The sequence below is a fragment of the Chelonus insularis genome, unplaced genomic scaffold (assembly GCF_013357705.1).
Source record: "Chelonus insularis isolate UGA/USDA-ARS -01 unplaced genomic scaffold, ASM1335770v1 contig_401_pilon, whole genome shotgun sequence".
Lineage (NCBI taxonomy): Eukaryota > Metazoa > Arthropoda > Insecta > Hymenoptera > Braconidae > Chelonus > Chelonus insularis.
Genome location: NW_023276558.1, coordinates 426,867 through 449,248, shown reverse-complemented (window position 1 = coordinate 449,248; position 22,382 = coordinate 426,867). Strand labels below are relative to the sequence as shown.

General features: G+C 28.0%; 3 protein-coding genes across 12 annotated transcripts; 1 reads left to right on the top strand and 2 right to left on the bottom strand.

Moving 5' to 3' along the window:
• Window positions 1-115: 115 nt before the first annotated feature.
• Window positions 116-22,206, bottom strand: LOC118068817 (uncharacterized). Of its 5 annotated transcripts, none has more exons than XM_035086514.1 (3): window positions 2,158-2,277; window positions 1,799-2,072; window positions 116-1,714 (listed from the first exon to the last, which is right to left on the bottom strand). In XM_035086514.1, the coding sequence occupies exons 1-3, from the start codon at window positions 2,260-2,262 to the stop codon at window positions 1,443-1,445; spliced, it is 651 nt and encodes a 216-aa protein (XP_034942405.1). In that variant the 5' UTR covers window positions 2,263-2,277; the 3' UTR covers window positions 116-1,442. The 5 variants fall into 5 exon arrangements, with proteins under 5 accessions (XP_034942405.1, XP_034942409.1, XP_034942408.1 ...); XM_035086518.1 differs by lacking the exon at window positions 2,158-2,277 and adding an exon at window positions 21,776-22,206 and having other exon boundaries at window positions 118-1,714; XM_035086517.1 differs by lacking the exon at window positions 2,158-2,277 and adding an exon at window positions 3,170-3,401 and having other exon boundaries at window positions 118-1,714.
• On the top strand, window positions 3,173-21,766 carry Cadps (calcium-dependent secretion activator 1). Of its 6 annotated transcripts, none has more exons than XM_035086495.1 (16): window positions 3,173-3,289; window positions 4,007-4,214; window positions 13,241-13,789; window positions 13,890-14,057; window positions 14,538-15,029; window positions 15,123-15,520; window positions 15,609-16,073; window positions 16,142-16,501; window positions 16,603-16,842; window positions 16,983-17,286; window positions 17,696-17,852; window positions 17,926-18,377; window positions 18,498-18,656; window positions 18,781-18,897; window positions 18,978-19,216; window positions 19,296-21,766. In XM_035086495.1, exons 3-16 carry the CDS (start codon window positions 13,358-13,360, stop codon window positions 19,495-19,497), a joined length of 4,185 nt encoding a protein of 1,394 aa, XP_034942386.1. In that variant the 5' UTR covers window positions 3,173-3,289; window positions 4,007-4,214; window positions 13,241-13,357; the 3' UTR covers window positions 19,498-21,766. The 6 variants fall into 6 exon arrangements, with proteins under 6 accessions (XP_034942386.1, XP_034942389.1, XP_034942385.1 ...); XM_035086498.1 differs by lacking the exons at window positions 3,173-3,289; window positions 4,007-4,214 and adding exons at window positions 10,155-10,600; window positions 10,720-10,750 and having other exon boundaries at window positions 13,350-13,789; XM_035086494.1 differs by lacking the exons at window positions 3,173-3,289; window positions 4,007-4,214 and adding exons at window positions 10,155-10,600; window positions 10,720-10,750.
• On the bottom strand, window positions 5,914-8,295 carry LOC118068813 (beta-1,3-galactosyltransferase 5-like). The gene is made up of 2 exons (XM_035086507.1): window positions 7,533-8,295; window positions 5,914-7,076 (listed from the first exon to the last, which is right to left on the bottom strand). Exons 1-2 carry the CDS (start codon window positions 7,663-7,665, stop codon window positions 5,974-5,976), a joined length of 1,236 nt encoding a protein of 411 aa, XP_034942398.1. The 5' UTR covers window positions 7,666-8,295; the 3' UTR covers window positions 5,914-5,973.
• Window positions 22,207-22,382: the final 176 nt, after the last annotated feature.

The window sequence follows — 22,382 nt, the reverse complement described above, 5'->3', positions numbered from 1 at the left end:
TATTGCATAGAGAATTTGATAAAATACGCATTTAATTTGTCAAAAAAATATGGATTAACATTAAATTAAGTAATTTACGTATATTGAAGTTTAAGGTTTGGTATAAAATAGTTTCAATTACATATAGTTTAGAAATATAATTTTTTTTTTTAATCTAATATTTACTAATGATCATATGTGTTTTCATTGAATTAATAAATATTTTAAAGTTTTATTTTTAAGCATGCAATTATTTTTATTGCTGATATTTCGAAAAAAATACTAGGCACATGCTTTCAAAGTCAATTTACTAATACTTGAATTTCTATGACTATTATTATTAAATTATAACTATTATTAAGAAATATATTTTCGTATTATAACTACTTGAAATTGCTTTCAAATACGATAACGACAACAATAGTTGTTTTCAAATTTAAACACATATTTATGATTAGTTACGTTTTATTAAATAATTAACACTGGTGACTGAAGTAAATTATTTCCTATTGAAATGCTCAAGTCTTCAGTTAAAAACGATTAACGAATGAAAATTGTACTATATTTGTGAATAAACTAGAAAAACATCTTAATCAATCTGTTATTTAAATTCGGCGAGATTCGCTGTAGTTATCGATTCACTAAAAATTGTATACCTATTACGTATTTACCTGATAACTTACGGGCTATATATTTATGAGAAATAAATCTCTTAGTCTATTAATGACTTTTGTACTTGAACATATGATAATGTCTTTATTGAATTATTGCAAAAGTTGTTATGCAAAAATTTCATTAAATGTTTCCAATTATTATTTATCTTGTGAATTCATGATAAGAATTTTTTTCTTATTTAACACTGTATTATAATCAGTAGTGCCTTTTGCAATAATTTAATACTTATAACAATGATTCACATTCAGTAATGTATTTTATAAAGCTCACATTTGAACGTATTTCAATGATAGGTATGTTTTAAAATGCTACACATATAGTACTTATAATTAAAAAATTTCTATGCTGCATATAAAATATTAAAAACCTATTTATAAATATAATGTATTCCTGAGTATAAGTTATATTAAGTTATTAAGAAAATAGCGATATTTATTTATGCAATGTCATTAATAATATTATCTTAAAATTATTAGATATAGAATACTACTCTAGACTAAACTTATTATAATGTTGAAATGAATTAGTCTCTATTTTTTTTTTTGTCAACATAAAAATCAAATACACTAGAACAATGATTAGATTATTAAAATGATTAACATTTCTGTAAATATAACAGTTAATGCAGTGTCAAACATAAATATAAAATCTAACTTATTTTGACTACATAAAAGTCAATGTTGAGTTTGAGTTTTGAGATCTTGAAATTGAATAGAATTGATTAAAGTATTACGTCTAAATGTCAGTAAATAGTTATATGTTTGAAAATGAATATAAATGGAAATGATTTAATTTGTCGACGACTCAGTTCTATTGCTATCAAAGCAAGGTACTTTTTCTTTTATGCCTCCCACATGATCAATGGAAGTTGTGATTATATCAAACTTTTGAGTTGTTAATTCTTTCAAATGCTGAACGTTCTTATTTTTATTTTTAGGGCTATTATTAAAACTTGATTGAGGTAAATTTCGAACACTACGTTGCATACTACTTAACATTATTTCAAGAATATAGTTTCTCAATACAAGGCTTTTTGTTCGGGCCACAAGGTCACACAGTTCTGAAAAATAAAAGTCAATTTTTGAATATCATCATCATTGAATATCATGGAAAAAAAAATAACTGAATTTTATATCAAACATACTTTGCAAGTCTTTATAAACCATTTTCCGTTTTTGATCATTTGGCAGCGTTGCTTCAGAAATATGTGAATGAATTGGATTATCAGCTAGAGAATGGGATGAACATCGATTTGGAGGTGAATAAATACTGGTAGCAATACAAGGTAGTTGATTAACTTCCATTTTTCTGCGTCGAGTAATATTGACCCTGTTGGGCTTGAGTTTGGATCGTGAACAAGACGTGTCAGCTACGGTTGTGCCATTGTAATCCGTTAAACAAATAGTAGGTGCCATTTTCTGTAATATGTTATTATCGTATTAAGCTTATGAAGTAATATAATAATCTTTTTTCCAATAAAAATATAGTTGAAAAGAAAAATACATCGTGAAAAGAATCCACGTCGCTATTCCTTGTTAAAGATATTATCGTATCAAGGAAAATTGAAATTAATGATTGCTGTTGAATAAACAAACATAGCATGTACATTTTCAATTAATATATGACATCAAGTAGTCTATATCTTTTATTTGATGAAAAATATTTATCTAAGTGATTGTTAATGATCTTCAAGTTGACTAAATTGAAAAACATCGTTTTTCGTCATAGATATTAAAATGGGCTCTATTTTTAAAAGAAATAGTATCTAACTATGGACTATGGAAATAGCCAATAAATAATTCGCTCTAATAGTTTCCTTCTAATTAAATTCTTGCAACAACGGCACGTGCATAACTAAAATTACTTAATTTATGCGTATACTATGTATATGAGTTACGGGATGTGTTACTAATATTCACGTGAAATGCCATGATCGATTCCTTTCACTGATTTAAGTTTTTAAAAAAAATAAATATTTACTAGATTAATTTTTCTTTTATGAGAGTTTATTTTAGGATGAAAACTGTTGACATTTATTTCTAAATAAATGACGAAATTACGGTCGTTTACCTCAGTTAAAATTAAAGCCTCGAAGCGGTAAATCAATTAAGGTAACAATGAAATAAAAATTACATATTATGAGATTTTAACGAATATTTTATAATCTTATGATTTATTAAATTAAAAATCTAGTTAATTAATCGATCGTCATTTATTTAAAAAAAAAATTTTCTTTACATTTCAAACATACATTTAGGAAGAAAAAAAAAACTTACCTTCACAAAGAAAATTTTTTTTTCGCAATTTTTATTTTTGAAAAATATATTTGTAAAACCACTTATTGTTGATAACAGTTATCGATTAAAAATGAAAGTCACGATGATTGAATATGATAAAATAAATGGTATTTAACAGAATACTTTTACACGTGTATTCGTTTAGTCGATATAAAATGAGTTAATGGTTTATCTACAGTTAACCGAACTTGAACTTATAGACTAGACTGATACTTTACTCCAGTGTCGAGAAACGTGTAACGTAGTGACTGATTCAACCGCGCATGAACAACCGATGGTAGATTCTGACTTTTGTTAAGGGAGAATTGATGGAGGATAGTGGGAGAAGGAAAAAAGAGGTGAAAGAGAACGTGAACAGAGTGATCAGGATAGACGCGTTGTATTGCAACTTACAATCATAATAATTATGTACAAACGTGCGGCACGTGTATCCCCACTGAGACTCATTTCAAGATTTTGCTGGTTCGGATCGGAGTAAAGATGAGATAAACGTAGGGGGAGGGGGGGAGAAAGAAAATGACGCATGCGCTTTTAAAAAAATCAACAAATATATGTACACTATTCTTTTATATATGCCGTCACCTACACGTGGATTTAATATGAAAAAAAATATACTCATACATTTATCTATATTTGTAAGAATTTGTGAATGATTCGGTGAATTGATGTTCAAATCGTATTTGAGATGACTCATTTATTTTTCATCAAGTTATAGACCATAAGATTACGCATAACGATTAGAAAAAATATATATGTATTTATATATTATATCATTTGATATTTTTACTTTTTTTTAAAAACATACAATATTAATTTGATACTAGATTTTAATTTTTTTTTCTAAAGTTGCAAAGATTTAAATAATATCCTCGAAAAATCATGATACAATAATTACTTCATTTCATTTAATGATAATTTATTATAATGAGGTACGAAAATTGATTAATTTCATTTTTTACAAATAAATTAATAAAGGAAAATAAGCTTTTGTAATGATTGCATCAGTTCAATGATGAACGGGAGTAAAATTGAGCAATTTTTTTGTTCTCCTTTAGTGACGTAATTGGAAAAGCTGAATAATTCAGTAATATAATTGCTGTACATATAAATGAAAGTAGAATAAAAAAATGATGATGAAAAAAAATGTCCACGTGGAAACCGGAAGGATAATAAAGTATAAGCGAGGAAATAGAGTGATGTAAAAATAATCCAAGAGAAGTAAATAAGAAGTGGTGGACATGGAAGTTGGTGGGGCGACATCAAGTACGTATACACACATTTACAAGTCTTTATATAATAGTATAGTAGTGGCCTGGTAGAGGTGCACGTGTCACACCGATATTTCCAACTACATTAATCACAAGGAACCTTCACCGAGTGCTTGGCTAGTATCCTATCCACAGCATTCGACCTTCTGTCGACCGTCCGTAACCCTCCCCACTACTTACTAAATATTAGCATTTAAAGTTTATTCTACCGTACGAGTGCTGTTTTGCACGTAACACGAGCATACATTCCATTTCTAACAGGAATTGATATGATCGGATTTAGTCCTACGTGACCCAATTAAGTTTGGAAATATCAATTAGGATCTCATTTGTTGATTATTAATATTAAACCAATGTATATGACACACACCAGAACTTCCGCTCAACTAGAAGTCAATAAATGTATATTTGTGTCAAATTTATCAAATGTTTTTTAATTTTTATTAGTATTCTTTAATCATGTTATTATTAGTATAACGCACATTAACATCATTTAATTTTCTGTAATCTTTTGAATGATTGTATTGTTGTGGAAAAATTGATAAATAAGTTCAATTTGAAATTAGTCATGTCATGACATCTGACGTCATTGCCGCAACTACGTAGATTTATTAATTGTTGGTAAAATTGAATTGTAAGGGATCTTCTTTATTTGCAGTTCGTATATAGTTGCTTGTGTATGATCTACTTTATCTACTTAACATGTGGTATTTAAATTATAAAAAACAAATACTAATTTTATAAAAAATACATCTTTGAATATTGTAAAGTATTAGATTCATTAATAGTAAGTAGAAAAACAGAGTAAGGTGGAGATTCTTAAGTTGCAAAATAATTTTGTAAAATTTGTAATCTTCTGGTGATTGATTATATTGGAATCGAAGTAGGGTCTGTTCTAAGAGGGTTTTAACAGTAAATAGCCATTTACTTTTAGTTACGTAATGAATAATATTTTTAGCTTGATTATGGATTTGAGAATAAATAATTTTTAATTTTCAATAATTATTTTTTATCATTATTATTGTTATTGGAAGGAATATTAAATATAAATACGATTATTTTCATATAAAGTTAAAAATATGTGTATTTATTTATAATAAATTAATGAATTATAAATGTATTGAGCTTAAAACTATTAAAGACGAAGATAATGAGTATACTATTTGTGACACAAATTCTTTATATAAGAAATATAAAATGCAATAAAAACCTTGAAGACGAAGCATAAGATGAATCATAATTGATTATGTTTGATGCACAACTAATTTTTGCATTTCTTAGTTTTAATGTATGCTCTTGCATCATATTAAGTATATGGAAAAGTTATTACAAGCAAATTTAAGTTGAGTCAAGTGATTATATGCTAATATATATGCCATAATAATTACATTAAATCATAAGACTAGTTATTTAATGATGAATTACAGCTGTTAATTATATTTTCCATTGATTTTTATCATAATAAGATTTCGTAGTTTACATATACTATTATTGATTAAAATAAATTTCTTTTCATTAAAAATGATGTACGTCTATAATTAATTATAAAATCATTTCTTATTAAAATAATGCAAAATCTATGCAATCATCACAGACGAAAGCCAAAAGTTTACATAATTTTTTTACCTTTGTACTCCTGATACTTAAAAAAATATAATTACAGTGCTGTTAATCTAAATTTAAAGTATCATCACTTGAGACGAAAAATTAATTTTTATTATGCAATTAAACATCATAATACTGAAATTTTTTTATCACTTACATTTACTTTTACCATCTAATAATTTTTTCCAAAGATCAAATTGTTCGCAATATTTCACCATATGTATACTTATTCCTCTTTGCACATTACAAGGACTATATGTAATTTTTTTATTAAGAAATTCACTAACATGGACACGTTTGATTCCTAGTTTATGAGCAATGATACCAGTTATGAATACATCTTCAAGTTTCAAATAAGTTTCATCCAATGCTGCTCCATAGAGTTTTGCTGTAACATCTTTGGATAATAGATAAGCAGGTCCAGTTGTAAAATCAGGAAAAGTCTTCTGTTCAAATTGTTCTTGTGACACATAATATTTACTTTTCTTATTTCTAATAGGTCTCCATTTTCTTGCTAATCTACCAAATATTACATTAGTATCCTTTTCATGTTTTTTAATAAAAGACAACAGACGTGGAACATTTATAAACATATCGTCATCAGTTTTTAAAATGAACTTTGCATGTGAGCAATATGTATTAATCCATTCCAAAGCAGAAACAGTTTTGAGAGTTAAATTAGAATACGAATCAATAAATTGTCCTCGTATTATATCAGCATAGAGCTTCTGCTCATATTGTAGTAATTTATTTAATTTCATATCAGTCGTAGCACCAAGCATAAACACTATACTAACATCAGTCCTCTGTCCAAAATGTCCCCAAGTTTGTCTAATAGCTGTTCTTGCTTCTATGTGAGTTGGTGCAGACATGACTATTATGACTAGATTCATGTCTTTACCAGATGATGGGCATTTTTCAGGTATGGCTACATCATATCCACCTTGGTATATGGCACGTGTAGTGTCATTATGGATATTTAATGAGACGGTTGAATTATCAGAGATTAATTTTGACTCATGCTGCACGATTGTGCTATTATTTATTGATAGGTTATTTGATGTACTTGAAATGGAAGACTGTAATTGAAATCCTGAAGTTGAAGGAGATCCTGCTTCGATTGATGAGTTATTCGAATTATTGAAAAAACTTGAATTTGTTCCTATTTCAAAAGTTTTATTTTTAGTTAACGTTGATAATAATTTGCCATTTCCATTTTCAATAGAACGCCTCTGGCTAATTAGCAAATTACCTAAAAAGTAAAATACAAAAGAATGATTATTTTTTATCATATTTATAGATTAATGGAAATATAATTATTTTATATTAAAATTTTTACTCAGTAAATTAATCAATTCTTTTAATAAAAAGCAATTATATTTCATTTTACTTTAACAGAAAATTCAATCAATTGAACTTTTCCATTACAAATCTTTTTCATGTTAAATATTGAAGCTTATTACTCATTTCTGCATTATAATGTAATTTTATCTGAAGAAATATGTTTAATAACTAACATATTCAATGGAAAAGTTGGACTTGATAAAAAAAAAAATATAACTAGGAAAATGAAAGATTTTAATATTAAAAAAAAATGTTAGTCACATGTTTTAAATATTAAAAATGAATATTATGTGATATAATATATTTAAATATTTAGTTTAATCGATTGTCTATGATAAAGAAAAGAAATAATAGATAAACTTACTAGTAGCATTTGTAAATTCTGTGAATGGATGGTAGTCTTCAATAGTAGTACGATAATAAAAGTAAATAGTTATTATCATAAAACCAAATAAAAGGATTTGCAGGCTTCGTCTACCTCGAAAATACGTAAACATTTTTATAAATAATGATAATATCAATAACGAATATCCGGAGATCGAATACCGGTTTTGAAAACGGATAGGAACTCCGGTCTAAAAATATAATAATTTATTCCATGATTAATCTTTTTGAAAGGCACTTCAAAATTCATTCACTTTATAACTTGAATAAGAATAAAATGATTCAACCAAGGTTGCCTAGTTTTTTCCATAATTTCACAAAAAATTATTCCAATTTCTCTTGTCCTTGATCAACTGCTCAAGCTGAATCAATGGTTCAAACTTGTTTATTGTATCCATGGTCATTTAAGAGAATCCCTTTACCAATATCACTTATTTATCTCTTTTCATTACATTTAATACTGTTGAATACTTTATCCTTGGAGTTATTTTGTCAATATAACGTTTGTTTCAAACATTTCATTCACCACAATATAATATTTTAAACTTTATTAATAACTTTTAATGCAATAGCACATTTCTTTTTGCTCAATCAAGTAAATATCTATTTTCTAAACTATCTAGTACTTTGATTATATTTAAAACAAGTTCTGTAAGATACTGAAGAAATTTAGTGTCTCGTTGCCAGAGAAACGATGAAGTGGTCTGTGGTGGACTGGGATTTTTCACTAGTATATTGAGAAGAATGTCCGCGAGATGGTGCCGTGATATATTCAAGTGACCATCATTCATTTAATATAAACAAATATGTATTTTATTCTTTTTTAAGGAATCAATAATTATACTTTTATTTAATATTTATAAATAAAATTTAATCAATTTTTTAAACATTAAATTATTAATTTTTCTTTATCATCAACTCTGATAAAAAATAAGTTTCTAGACCATGAAAAAAAAAAACAGGACACACCAACGAAAATGTGACTGATAAATAAATAATTATACAGTGAAGAAGAAGGCTACATAGATGCTACATATTATCACTAACGGTCAGGAAATGAATATATAATTTTCCTGCGTTTGGTATCATATCTTAATTATTCTATTTCATGATTTTGATTAAAATAATAAATACAAATACGATATATTTTTTTTTATTATATATTTATTTATTATCCATCGTGTTCATTCATTTCGAATTGATTAAACAGAAAATGGAAGATCAAAAAGTTATTAATAAATAATTCAATCATTTTTATATCAATATCTGTTATAAATTAGTGCTCATTTATAGATCAGTTTACCATTATTAATCCAAGATAGGAATATAGATTATTTTGGTCTTTTTCAAAGTAAAACCATTTGAAAATAAGACGTTATCAAGTTCCGGATGTCCTCGGGAGATCTCGGAATGATCGATAACCCATTTTCTGAGCCTAGCTTACAGTTTATTTATAATATTTGTCCAAAAATTTTTCAAGATTTAGACTTTTTTAAGACTCATTATAAGTGTCATATAAAACATACTTTTTCATTAATTATATACAACAATAAATTGTTACTAATATTTATATCATAGATCATACATAATATTAGACAACTATTGGATACTACAACATTTTTCAAGACACAAATTAATAACAATAAATCATAATTAGTAAACGTCTAAATGACTATCATTCATTTTTTTCAAATAAAAAGAAAGATATTAATAAATATATTTATCAATCTCAATTCTAAAGTAATTATTAACTAATTCTAGAGCGATCATAAATAAAATTAAATATTATTAATAATTAATTTGTTGCAATTAAAAATTATTAATATTACAATAGTCATTCTTTTCACAAGCATTCATATCTAATCACACATGACTCTTTCAATAAAACAGCTATAATTACTGATACTCATTCAAACATTAATAATAAAATAAAACTAAAAATTGATATTTTTTTGAATAAAATTGCAATCAATGATACTAAAATTGTAATAACATCTAAAATAAATATACCAATATTAAATTGGATATTGAATAACTAAATTAATAGCATTGAATTTTAATTAATAAATAATTATTTATTACCATAGATAATAAATAAAATAGTTTACCCACAATATCGAAAAATAAATTCAATCAATATTAGACCTTTACGTTTAAAAGTGTCAATGATTATTTTTTATACCATAATTAAAACATTCCAAATCCATATTTATTATTATAAGATTCTTCTAATCTACTTTATGACGTTATTTGGATAAATCTTCATTGTTAAAGTGTATATAATTGAATATTTTATCAGTAAACTTTAATTAATGTACTTTTAGGTCGCTATAAATTTGAAAAAATTGCTAAGGATCTACAATATCTACATGTATAAAACAGTCAGCTGCTGTTATAGCAGTCGCGCAGTGGATCGATGGCCCAGTGGCACTTTAATATAGAGGTAGAGAAGAAACTCTCCCTCTCTCCATAGCTTTCAGTACCTTCAGCGAAGGGAAAGCTCCTTTCCTATTCGTGCTTGGAAACCCTACTCTAACACATTATATCCCCCTCAGTTTTAGTTGTCCTATACATATTCTTATTCTACTAGCTAACACTGGTGTCGATTTACTTTCCACTATCACTCCAACTACTCTCTCACCAGTTGTCTTGACCAACCAGTCACATTAAATACAAAACGTCTGTCACAGTCAGTAAATCATTGACCAATAACTCTTTGTTTTTTATTTCTTTTTTTTTCTTCACATTTTAATTCGTCTATGAATTTAAATTTTAAATTATTTTTTTCATATTATTACTGTATATATTATTTATAAATCAAGTTATTTTTTTTTTTATCTTCAACCCTTATCGTTCTTGGTCTCTTTCCCTCTCTTCCAGCTACACACACACTCACTCGATAAAGCTTTACTCTTCCTTGTGCCCCCTACAATAATTCACCATACCCGTGTCAAGCTTTTGCACTCCCTCTACTACAACACCAGTATTCAGTTCTTTGCTGAGTGTAGATTGGAGGAAATAATTCCTCTATCGAATATCACTGTTACGGTAAGAAACACTGGCTTTTATCGACGTCTTTAGTGCATTTTTCATCAGTTAATATGTTATTGTAATAATTAATATTGTTTTTAATACATCATTTCATATTTTAATATTTAAATTTATAGTGATATTACGTTATAAAGAATTTTTAAGAACGTAAGTAAAATGTCTTTTTATGTTGAATGACAGTTTGAATTTTTTTTTCTGACTTTGTTGGTAATTTTTGTTTAGGTATTTCAATAATAGTGATTAAATATTTTTGAAATTTGTTTGTTTTTAATTTATAAAATGAATTTAATGTTTAAATATGACACACCCAGCCCGCATCCCTTCGTACGACACATGTGCCACTATGACTAGAGCAATGGCGAAGTTTAGAATTCGTGGCTAGATCAATAACTTAGCGCGAAGAATTTCATGACACGATAGTCGTGTTGTATACAATCTCATTTTCAGTGGTTTTTTTCTTTTTCTTTTTTATTTATAAAATGAAGGAAAATTTTTTATCAGTATTGTAGAGGATAAGTCATGCAAGTTTTCTATTAGTTACTTGATATTTAACTGATTGTCTTGCTTTTTTTTTATACTTTTGTGTGAAGTTGATTCTTTTCCTCATTGCAATTTGAAATTCGAGAGGTAATTGAAATAATGATGGTACTTTTACATACTTGATATACTTCCTGACCGACTTAACGGTTTGGGATAATAATAGTGAGAAGTGATGAAGGATAAAAAATTTTTTCTGTGACATAAAATTATTAAATACTCTCAGTTCTTTTTTTTTGTAAATTTATTTAAAATATTAACTTTTCATTTATTTTCTATGTATTTGATGGAGAAATAGAATTTTTATTAAATCTCCAATCGTACGTTAACAATGTTATCTTGAAAAGTATAAAATAAAATCATTGACCTGTGAATTTCAATTAATAGTTCAATCACAAAAGTTAGTTTTTTATGAGTATTGTTATAAAAGCTGACATTAAACTTATAAAATCAATAGGAATGATGTTAAAAATATATTTTAGTGTTAATTCTTATAATTTTATTCTTAATTTTTTTTAGACTATAATCTTTGCAATTGTAGTCATTTGTTTTATTTATATATTTTATGTAATTTTGAATATTTAAATTCCTTTTACTGTAGAACAACATTTTTACCTGAGCTAAATTTAAATATCTCTGCAAAATCATTAAATGTAAGCTTTTTATATCATTTTAATTAATAATTATTTTTTCTTATTTTGGAGTATTATTAAAATTTTTTCAGATATGTGTATTATTAAGGAATTGAAATAATTAATTTACTCCAAAAATTATTGAAACATTTTTTTATAAGAATGCTTGCTAATAATTTTTCAATAAACAAATGTATGACATTAGTAAATCGAATTCAAGTTTAACCAGTATGTTTTGTATTCTTATCAATTTGCATTTAAATTTCTAGGTTATATAGTCAACAATACCCGTATATCTTTTATTGAAAGAGTGATAAGTCAATCCTCATAAGATTTATTGAAATGTGAAGTTGAGATTTCATTTAAAAAAAATTTAAATGTACACTAGTTTACTTTTTTTTATCATGCTGAGATTGAAGTGATAAAATTTTAAAATAATGCGACACATATTTTATTAATCAATTTTTTGTTTATGCTTACACAAAATTATGTTTCTTTTTGTATAATAAATTTACGAAATATGTGCCTTTGTTTAATTAAATATCAAAATGCATGATAACATTAATAATCAATTCGTTAAAATTTTTAATGTAAATTATAATTATTTATTTCGTTGTGATCACACAATGTGATTACATTTGATAATAAATTCACGTATCTGAAGGTACAATTAATGTTTCTATGGTTGCAGTAAAATCGATAAGTCATGGCTAACTATCATACATTCAGTCAAGATTGATGAACTCGTTTGAATGAAAAAAAAAATGCTACATTACTGAAATAACTTTTTACTATAATATTTCATAATGAAATTAACATAAATAATTCAAAACATTAAAATTAATTTATTGTCATTTCAATATATTAAATAATGCAAGAAAAGAATATTCTTTAAAAATATTGATTATACAAATTTAGAATACTTCAAATAAAAATATAGATATAAGAATGAACAAATCGATGTGTTGGTGGAGAATGGAAAGTCTGATCGATTTTATTGTCAGCTGAGATTTAATTTAGTAAATTAAATAAATATAAAAATAATTTAAGAATATTGATGATGATCCAATAAGCATAATTATCCCATAAACAACAAAGAACGTAAATGATTAGTAGAAGAAATAAACGATAGAAAAAATTTATTTCCTTACTGCCACTATTACTGATATTCCAACCGAATAAAAAACAGGAAAGAAAAGGAAATGAAAGTCTGAAAACCGTAAAAATCGATAGTTATACTACAGAGACATAGCAACAGTCATATTATTATGTAAGAGCACAAGAGAATTATTCTTTGATGTATAAATAAAAGTAAAACTGTTACATTTCGTTATACCAATGTTAATAGAATTTTAATTAACAACTAGGAACTTACTAGAGCCATACAAAAATTGATATTCAAGTGTAAAAGCTCAAATAATTTGTTGATTGGTACTTATTCCATTTTTGAATGATTTAATGATTACAGAGCCGAATGTGGATTCGAATAAAATAACGGAAACGATAGTAGATGTTTAAATTTTGTTAAAAATAATAGACAAAAGTGAGAAAGTAGTAAAAATAAACAAAAACTGTAGCAGAGACGATGATTGATCCAAGTTCTTCAGAAGAAGAAAGTGATGAAGATCAAAGTACTCAGCATCCAGGAGCTGGAGGTAGAGGACCAGCTGCTAATAGCCATGGCCCTCGACGACATCCAGGTGCTTCTGGAGGTGGTGTAGGTGGAGGCAATTTGTCCTCTTCAGGACTTACTGCATCGCCTGGAGGTCACAGTCAAGCAAGTAGTGGATCACCAAGTTTACACAGTGGACGTGCACTTAGTGGCCAAGCACATCATACAGCTCAACAAGATGCAGGTGCTGGATTAGATGTGCCAAACTTATCTAGTGCACGTAATTCCTTATCACCATCTGCAAGTGCTTCACAAGATGCAGCTAATTATAACAAATCATCTCAGAGACCTATTAGTCCTTCACCATCAGTTGCTAGTGAAAAAACGAGTGAAGTTGATACACAGGTAAGATAAAAATCATTTTTATTTCTTTTAAATCAAAATTTAGTTGTTTTGATGATTGTCATAAAGTGAGCTATTGAATTAATATTATTAAAATTTGTAGGACAAACAAGAGCGTGAAGAAGAAGAAAGAAAAATTCGTATACAACTTTATGTATTTGTATCAAGATGTATTGCTTATCCATTTAATGCTAAACAACCCACAGACATGACCAAAAGACAAATGAAAATTACTAAGCAACAACTGGAGACTCTGTGTTCTCGCTTTCAAGTAAGTTTTGTTCATTTTTAGAATTTTATTATCTACAAGAGACTAGAAACCTCTCAATAAATTGATAATTTTTCGGAAACCTTAAAATGTCATCTTACAAGTGACCTTACAATAGTTGTGATTGTAAAGAAAAACAATTTAGTGAACATCATTAGATAATGTACATCATGTTTATGCATGATAGAATTTTTTTCATTCTTATTTCTTGCTATTTTATTATTATTTTAAATATTTACTGGATAATTATAAATAATTATTTCTGAACTATTAGATGTAAATGAGAAAAAAACCATCAAATAAAATTTTAAAACAAACTTTAAATAAACAACAAAATATAAAAATAAATTATGTATTATTTTACATAAAAAAATATTGTAAAATTTACATAAAAACATTATAAAAATTTTTCACTTCTGTAGATATATATATATTTATAATGTGATTGAATAAAGTTTTATATGGCTTCTTTTTTATTTTCAGGCATTTCTAAAAGGCGAAACACAAATTATAGCAGATGAAGCATTCCATAATGCCATTCAAAATTACTATGATGTATTTTTAAAATCAGAACGAGTTGTCCGAATGGTGCAAAGCGGAGCTTGTTCCCAATACGACTTCCGCGAGGTGTTCAGGAACAATATAGAAAAGCGTGTTCGCAGCCTCCCGGAAATCGATGGGTTAAGCAAAGAGACTGTTCTTACGTCCTGGCTGGCTAAATTTGATTGTATATTTAAAGGAACTGGCGATGAAGACAGTAAAAGGCCAGGTAGGATGCAACAGCAGACTCTAAATTCGGAGTTAATATTGTCGAAAGAACAACTATACGACATGTTTCAACAAATACTCGGCATTAAAAAATTTGAGCACCAACTTCTATTCAACGCCCTCCTGTTGGATTCAGCTGATGAACAAGCTGCCGCCATCAGGAGGGAGCTGGATGGTCGCATTCAAAAAGTCAACGAAATGGAAAAGGTAATGAACGTATTGAAAAATTAATAGAGCATGTTAAAATGATTGTTTATTAAATAATTAATAAATTGTAACGATTATTTTAAATTATTCTAGAACCGCAAGCTCATGCCGAGATTTCTCCTTAAGGAGATGGAGTCGCTCTACATCGAGGAGCTCAAGTCGTCTATCAACCTACTGATGACTAATTTAGAGTCATTACCAGTTTCAAAAGGTTCGACAGACAGCAAATATGGGTTGCAGAAGCTGAAGCGCCGTAGTGACCGCTCCCGCTACCGCACTCAGAGCTCCCTCGCTAAATTGGAGGGCGATTCCGCTGACTCCGATCCGCAACTTACCAAAATGGATGTGGGTTTGACCTTTTCACTTGAAGTCATTGTTATGGAAGTGAAGGGTCTTAAAAGTCTTGCACCCAATCGCATTGTTTATTGTACTATGGAGGTTGAAGGTGGTGAAAAACTTCAAACTGATCAAGCTGAAGCCTCCAAGCCCATGTAATTTTATATTTTTCTTAACGTTATTCAAGTTTCTTATTTTAATTCTCAAATATAAATTGATGATTTTGATGAAATCATTTTTAAGGTGGGATACCCAAGGGGACTTTACAACGATGCATCCTTTGCCTGTTGTAAAAGTTCGATTGTACACTGAAAATATTGCAATGTTAGCACTTGAAGATAAAGAATTAGGTAAAGTAATAATCCGGCCAACTCCTTTGTCCTGTAAAGTACCAGAATGGCATCAAATGACCGTCCCAAAGAATAATCCTGATCAAGATTTACGTATAAAAATTGCTTGTCGAATGGATAAGCCGTTGAATATGAAACATTGCGGTTACCTTTATGCGATGGGTAAATCTGTGTGGAAAAAGTGGAAGAAACGGTATTATGTTTTAGTCCAAGTCTCCCAATACACATTTGCGATGTGCTCATACAAAGAAAAAAAAAGTGAGCCGTCGGAAATGATGCAGTTGGATGGGTACACAGTTGACTATATTGAAGCCGTTTCTGCTAATCTTATGGTGGGCACAGATTTAGAGGGTGGAAGGTAGATTTTTTTTTTATAGTTATGTATATTATTGTAATTAGATTATTAAAAATTGTATTTGATTATAGATTCTTTTTTAACGCCGTCCGTGAAGGGGACAATATAGTTTTTGCTTCAGATGATGAAAATGAATGTCATTTGTGGGTGATGGCAATGTATAGAGCAACTGGTCAATCACACAAGCCTACACCACCTGTTTCTGTAGCTGATAAAAATTCAACTATCAGTAAAATCCAAGGCGATGCTGACAGAGCACGAAAACATGGAATGGAGGATTTTATAAGTGCTGATCCTTGTAAATTCGATCATGCAAGTCTCTTCAAATTTCTTCAAAATCTGACACTCGATTATAGACTTAATGATCCGTATTGTTCTCTGGGATGGTTTTCTCCGGGCCAAATATTCATTTTAGACGAATATTGCGCAAGGTATGAAATATATATAAGTAAAATAATTCTATATAATAATAACAATCTACTACTCATTCTTGGAATGAAATAAGTATAATGTTTTTTTTTTTATTATATAGATATGGAGTTCGAGGTTGCTTCCGACATCTTTGTTATTTAAATGACCTGCTTGATCGTGCTGATCGTGGTTGTATGATAGATCCAACACTAATTCATTTTAGTTTTGCCTTTTGTGCGAGTCACGTTGCGGGGAATCGTCCTGATGGAGTTGGATCAATTACTCATGAAGAAAAAGATAAATATCAGGAGATCAAGGAACGTTTAAGACAATTGTTGGAAAAACAAATTACAGGTTTTAGGTAATTTTTTGCAAGCATGCTACCAACACTGACCATGAAAATATCATCTAAAATGGAATGTCTTAAAATTCTTTCTCTAACATTGACCAAGTTTTTTTAAGTTATTATTTGAAAACACAATACTAATTGATCTTTTGCAGACATAGTTTTCCATTTGGTCGACCAGAAGGTGCCTTGAAGGGAACACTTTCTCTTTTAGAACGTGTTTTGATGAGTGACGCAGCGACAGCAGTGCCTTCGGATGAAGTTCGAACAATGATTAAATCTTGTTTAGAAACAGCAGCGTTAGTTAATTATGAAATGTTGTCAGCAGCAGCCAAGATTGAAGAAGATTATGACGGTGAGGTGGGCAATGCTCCAGGGAAAAAACTAGATGATCTCATACGTCTTGCAGAGCTATGTGTGGATTTGCTTCAACAAAATGAAGAGCATTATTCGGAGGTATTAGTTAGGTTTTTAGAACTGAGTGTTAATTACCAAGGACTTTCGAGGTATTGAGATGATAAGTGTGTCATATCAAACAGATTTTGGTAAGGAAATCTGAACCTCCTCAGAAAACAATTTAGAGAACAATTAGGTAATCATCTAGATAGTTTTTAATGTAGTGCTTTTAATACAATTAGTTTTGCTACTTTTTAGATCATTATTTAGTATAAAAATAGTTTTCTTTCATTTTAATAGTATGCAATGATTCGGAAATAAATTAGAAGCTTAGTAGTGTTTTCTGAGTCCTCGAAGGTTCTGCGTCCGTGATCGGCGATCCCACCGTGTCACGGGCGATAAAATAGATGCCCACCGTATATGTGTGTCGTCCAATATTTTCACGTTTCGCTCCTACTACACTGCACCGCAGGCGCTGGCCTGGTTCAGCGACCTCCTGGTGGAGCACGCCGAGATCTTCTGGTCTCTCTTTGCTGTTGATATGGACAAAGTATTATCTGAACAACCACCTGATACGTGGGACAGTTTCCCTCTATTTCAAATTTTGAATGATTATTTACGGATGGACGGTAACTATTTTTACAAAAATAATTTGTCTTATTAATTTAGTGAATAAATCCTCTAATTTGTGGTAATTAATAGATAATTTGAAGAATGGACGATTTCATCAACATCTGAGAGACACATTCGCACCGTTGGTAGTTCGTTATGTGGATCTTATGGAAACATCTATAGCTCAATCGATTCATAAAGGTTTTGAGAAGGAACGATGGGAGATAAAAGGAAATGGATGTGCAACATCAGAGGATCTTTTTTGGAAGCTCGATGCTCTACAGTCATTTATTTCTGGTCTACATTGGCCTGATCAGGAATTCAGACAACATCTAGAACAACGTCTAAAGCTCATGGCATGTGATATGATTGAATCATGTATTCAGAAGACTGATACAGCTTTTCAACAATGGCTGAAAAAAGGTGTAACATTCAGCTCAACTGACTATATTATACCATCAGAAATGTGTGCAATGTTGAATGTTATTTTGGATGCAAAAAATCAAAGCTTTAAGCTATGTGCAGTCGATGGAGTAGATGTGGTAAGCTTTTTATTTTATATTTTTCAACGAAACTAAAAGAGTAAAGTAAATTATTTACTGTAGTTCTTTTTTTTTCTTTCTTTAAATATTATATTATTATATATTAATATTCTATTTTAGCATCAGTATCATGCCAAAATAGATGATCTATTGGAGAAAACGTCAGCTAGTATGACTCAAGGGTTGATCACTAAACTTGTGGCAGTTTTGGAAGCAACTCTGTCTAAACTATCACGTTATGATGAAGGCTCATTTATTGGGTCAATTCTGAGTTTTACGGTATTTTCTAATTATTTTTAATTTATAATAAAATTATCAGATAATAATTCTGATTTATTCAATTACTATGCAATAAATTCTCAATATTGAAAATTTACTTTAAAATGTTAAATATCTTTTACAGAAAGTTTCAGGGAGTGGGAAAGAAATGGGTCAAGCTTATGTTAACTTTACGAGAAACTGCATGGATCAAATACGAAGTAAAGTGATCGATGAATTATGGATTTTAAATTTCTTTGAGGTAAAGAAAATATTGAGATACATAATAAATTGTTTATCATATTTAATAAAAAGTATTGATTATTGATATTATAATTTCAGCAATGGTATATCACACAAATTCAAATGCTTTGTACTTGGTTATCAGACAGACTTGATCACAGTCTTCATCTTTATCAATGTACATGCCTTGCCCATATTGTCAAAAAAGTTTATTCAGATTTCGAACTACAGGGAGTAATGGAAGACAAATTAAATTCAAAAACATATCAGACGATATCACAAAGAATGCAGACAGAAGAAGCAACTTGTGCCTTAACAATGAGTTCACAAAACGATGAGTAAGTATCAATTTCCTCTATTCATAGCACATTAGAAATCATTTATCTCACAATACTAACATTGTTTTTCTACTAAAAGACTTTCGGAAAATGGTAATGATGATGATGTTGAGAGACCAAAAACAAAAGTAACGATTGTCGAGTCCGCAAGTGCCGATGATGCTAATTATGTTGCAAATCTTACTAATGTGACAACGAATGTCGTTGGAAAAGTTGGAAGTATGTTTGGAAAGGGAATTGGTGGTCTTTCCACTAAATTTGGCGGCGCCAGTTGGTTTTAAAGATTAAATCAATTGCATAATAAAATAGAGTGGCCTGAGTATAGAAAACGGATTTATTAAAGTTAGAAAATAAATGAAATAGACTGGACAAAGAGTTATGAGATTAGAGAACAAACATTAATATAATTGATTGATGGTTAATTCAAAAACTCAGGGTATAGAATCGGAAGAAATATAAAATAAATTTGTATTAACAACCTGGATACAATGTGAATTTGGTCATCAAGTTTACTGATTGGTAGCATAATGAATGGAATATGCTAAATAATATATGTATCCTTGTCGTTCAATCATACTTGAAAGTAATAAAATGCAGAGCCATAGTTTTATTTTTATTTGTTTAAAAATAAATAAAGAGTTTGAATGTAACTGGTAATAGAGCGAAAAAATAAATCAATTGTTATGAAATTAATCATAAAGACTATGTAATGGAGAAAGAAGTAAAGCAAAGCTCGTAATATTATTTAAACAAGAAAGAACATATAAATATCAGTTTGCCAAATAAATATAAATAATAAAATGATACACATCGAAATACATATAACGTTTACCAAGAAAACGTCTATGAAGAATAGCAACAATGTAATATATGAATGCATCAATATATTTCGATAAATGTGTATATGAATATTAGTAAGAATAGAGATGATTAAATATCTATTACACCGTGATGTAATGGAACGAAATTATATATCATTTAAAATTAAAAGTTAGTTTATGAAAATCGAGAAAAAAACCTTTAATTAATATTTAAAAAAAAAAATAGTTATAAATTATTACAAAATTTTTAATTAAAAATAAATAAAAATATTATTTGAGCGCTCTAATAATGAAATATAATTACTGATATAATTATAGAAACGTTAATATATTGTATGATCTGCATGAAGATTTGAATAGTAAAAACGATGATATTATTTTCAATGTTTAAATAATATTTCACATGTGATTCTACATTAGATTTCGGAATATTGAAGTCTATATAATGAAAAGATGTTGAATTCGTTTGTATATACATATTTCCGCGGCATTGTATAAGAGAGTAAGTAAACGAGTAAAGTAAATAATATAACTATTTATATATTCTCTATAGACATATATGAAATAGTTGTGTGTACTTTTTGAAATATGTTAATGTGTGACAGAGTTAGTTAATTTATCATAACTTTTACGTTTTAGGCCAGTATCATATAATTAATAAAACAAAAAGAAAACAATATTCAAATAATTCACTTTCAATGAAATCATCCAAACTAAGTAAACAGATTTATAGTAAAATATTTATCTGCACATTTGTACGCATAGCGATATATGCATTGCACCAAATTAAACTTAATTTAAATTTGACATATTCATTATTTATGTTAGTAATATGGCAAAATTAATTATAAAAATTTTACATTGCAATCATTATTCAATTGTTCAAGAAAAAAAATTAGATTTTGTTAAAGTTAAATTGTTATAATTTTTTGTAATGAAAACGACAGATTTTTGATATGATTGATAGTATTAATTGATGGCTTAAACGTAAAACAGTCATAGATAATCGAATATGATTTCGGCCTCAATGAAATGGAAAATAATAATGATAATAATATTAATAAATATTTAATAAGACGATTGTTAGAATACTTGTAAAACATTAAAGTAAAATATTTTCAATTTGGCCTTTATGCAACACATCAATAAGTTGCTACTACTTTCGTATGATGAATGTATAAATAATGATGGCAGAATAAATTCTGAATTTTATGTAAATTCATAATTCATTTGCCATCAATATACATACAAAATAGATTTCATTTGAATTGATGTTTAATAGAAGAAATAAAGGTACTTAAATTATTCTATCAAAGATTTCAGTACAACAATCTTTCAAATAAAAATTTCAAAAACTAAACAATCGCTATATAATTATATTTTATTATAAATATTGACACAATCACTTTCTTCGTTATTATAATAATTACTGTTAATTTCACTGATATGAAGATAATAGTTACTAGGTTAATGGAGAAAAAATTAAGCCTAGAGTCGATAGATTTAGATTTACTCAAACTTTGTCCAATTCTTGCATCTTCAATGAATACAAATCTTTAAACTTATTCTATTTCTCTGTATGAGTATTTATTGTTGCGTTTGTTGTGAAATTATTATTGGTAATAAAACGTTAAGAGAATTCTTACATTCCTACCAATGTTTCAGAACATTAAACTTTTATCCAAATGTTCTTTCGTTAATAAAAATCTGCATAAAAATGCATAAAAAATATACGTACTTTGTAAATAAAAATTCCTTCTCCTTCAACTTTTCCCTCTAACTTATGATATCTTCATTGTTGTTTTTGGTTATTCAATAAAAATTATTTTTATTTATCAATCAGTCTTTGTTAACAAAAGTTTAAATCTTTCCATATCATATCTACTTCTGTATATTATTTTTTTAAATTCTTTTAATACACTTAACACCAATGACATTATGAAAATTCGAATTTGTTTAATCAATTTGAGTGATCAATATTCTGTAACGCTTCATACACTCACAAGCTGTGATAATAACATTACAAAAAATGCAATGAAAGATATATGTTGCTAGTGCATTTTAATGATTTCATTTCCATTATAATTTTGTCAACTAATAAATACTAAGAATCCTTAGAATGATAGTCATTTCATTGATCAAATGATTTATCCAAAGAAAATATCACCTCACGAAGAAGTCTGAACTCCAAAGCTTTATGTACACAAACTGCGTAGTACGTTAACCTATTATTTGCAGCGCTACTCCATTTTTAAATATTGAATGTTGAAGAAAAATTTTATTATATTACGATGTTGTATAATATTCTGAATACAATTAAATCCTTGATAACTTTTGTATGCTTT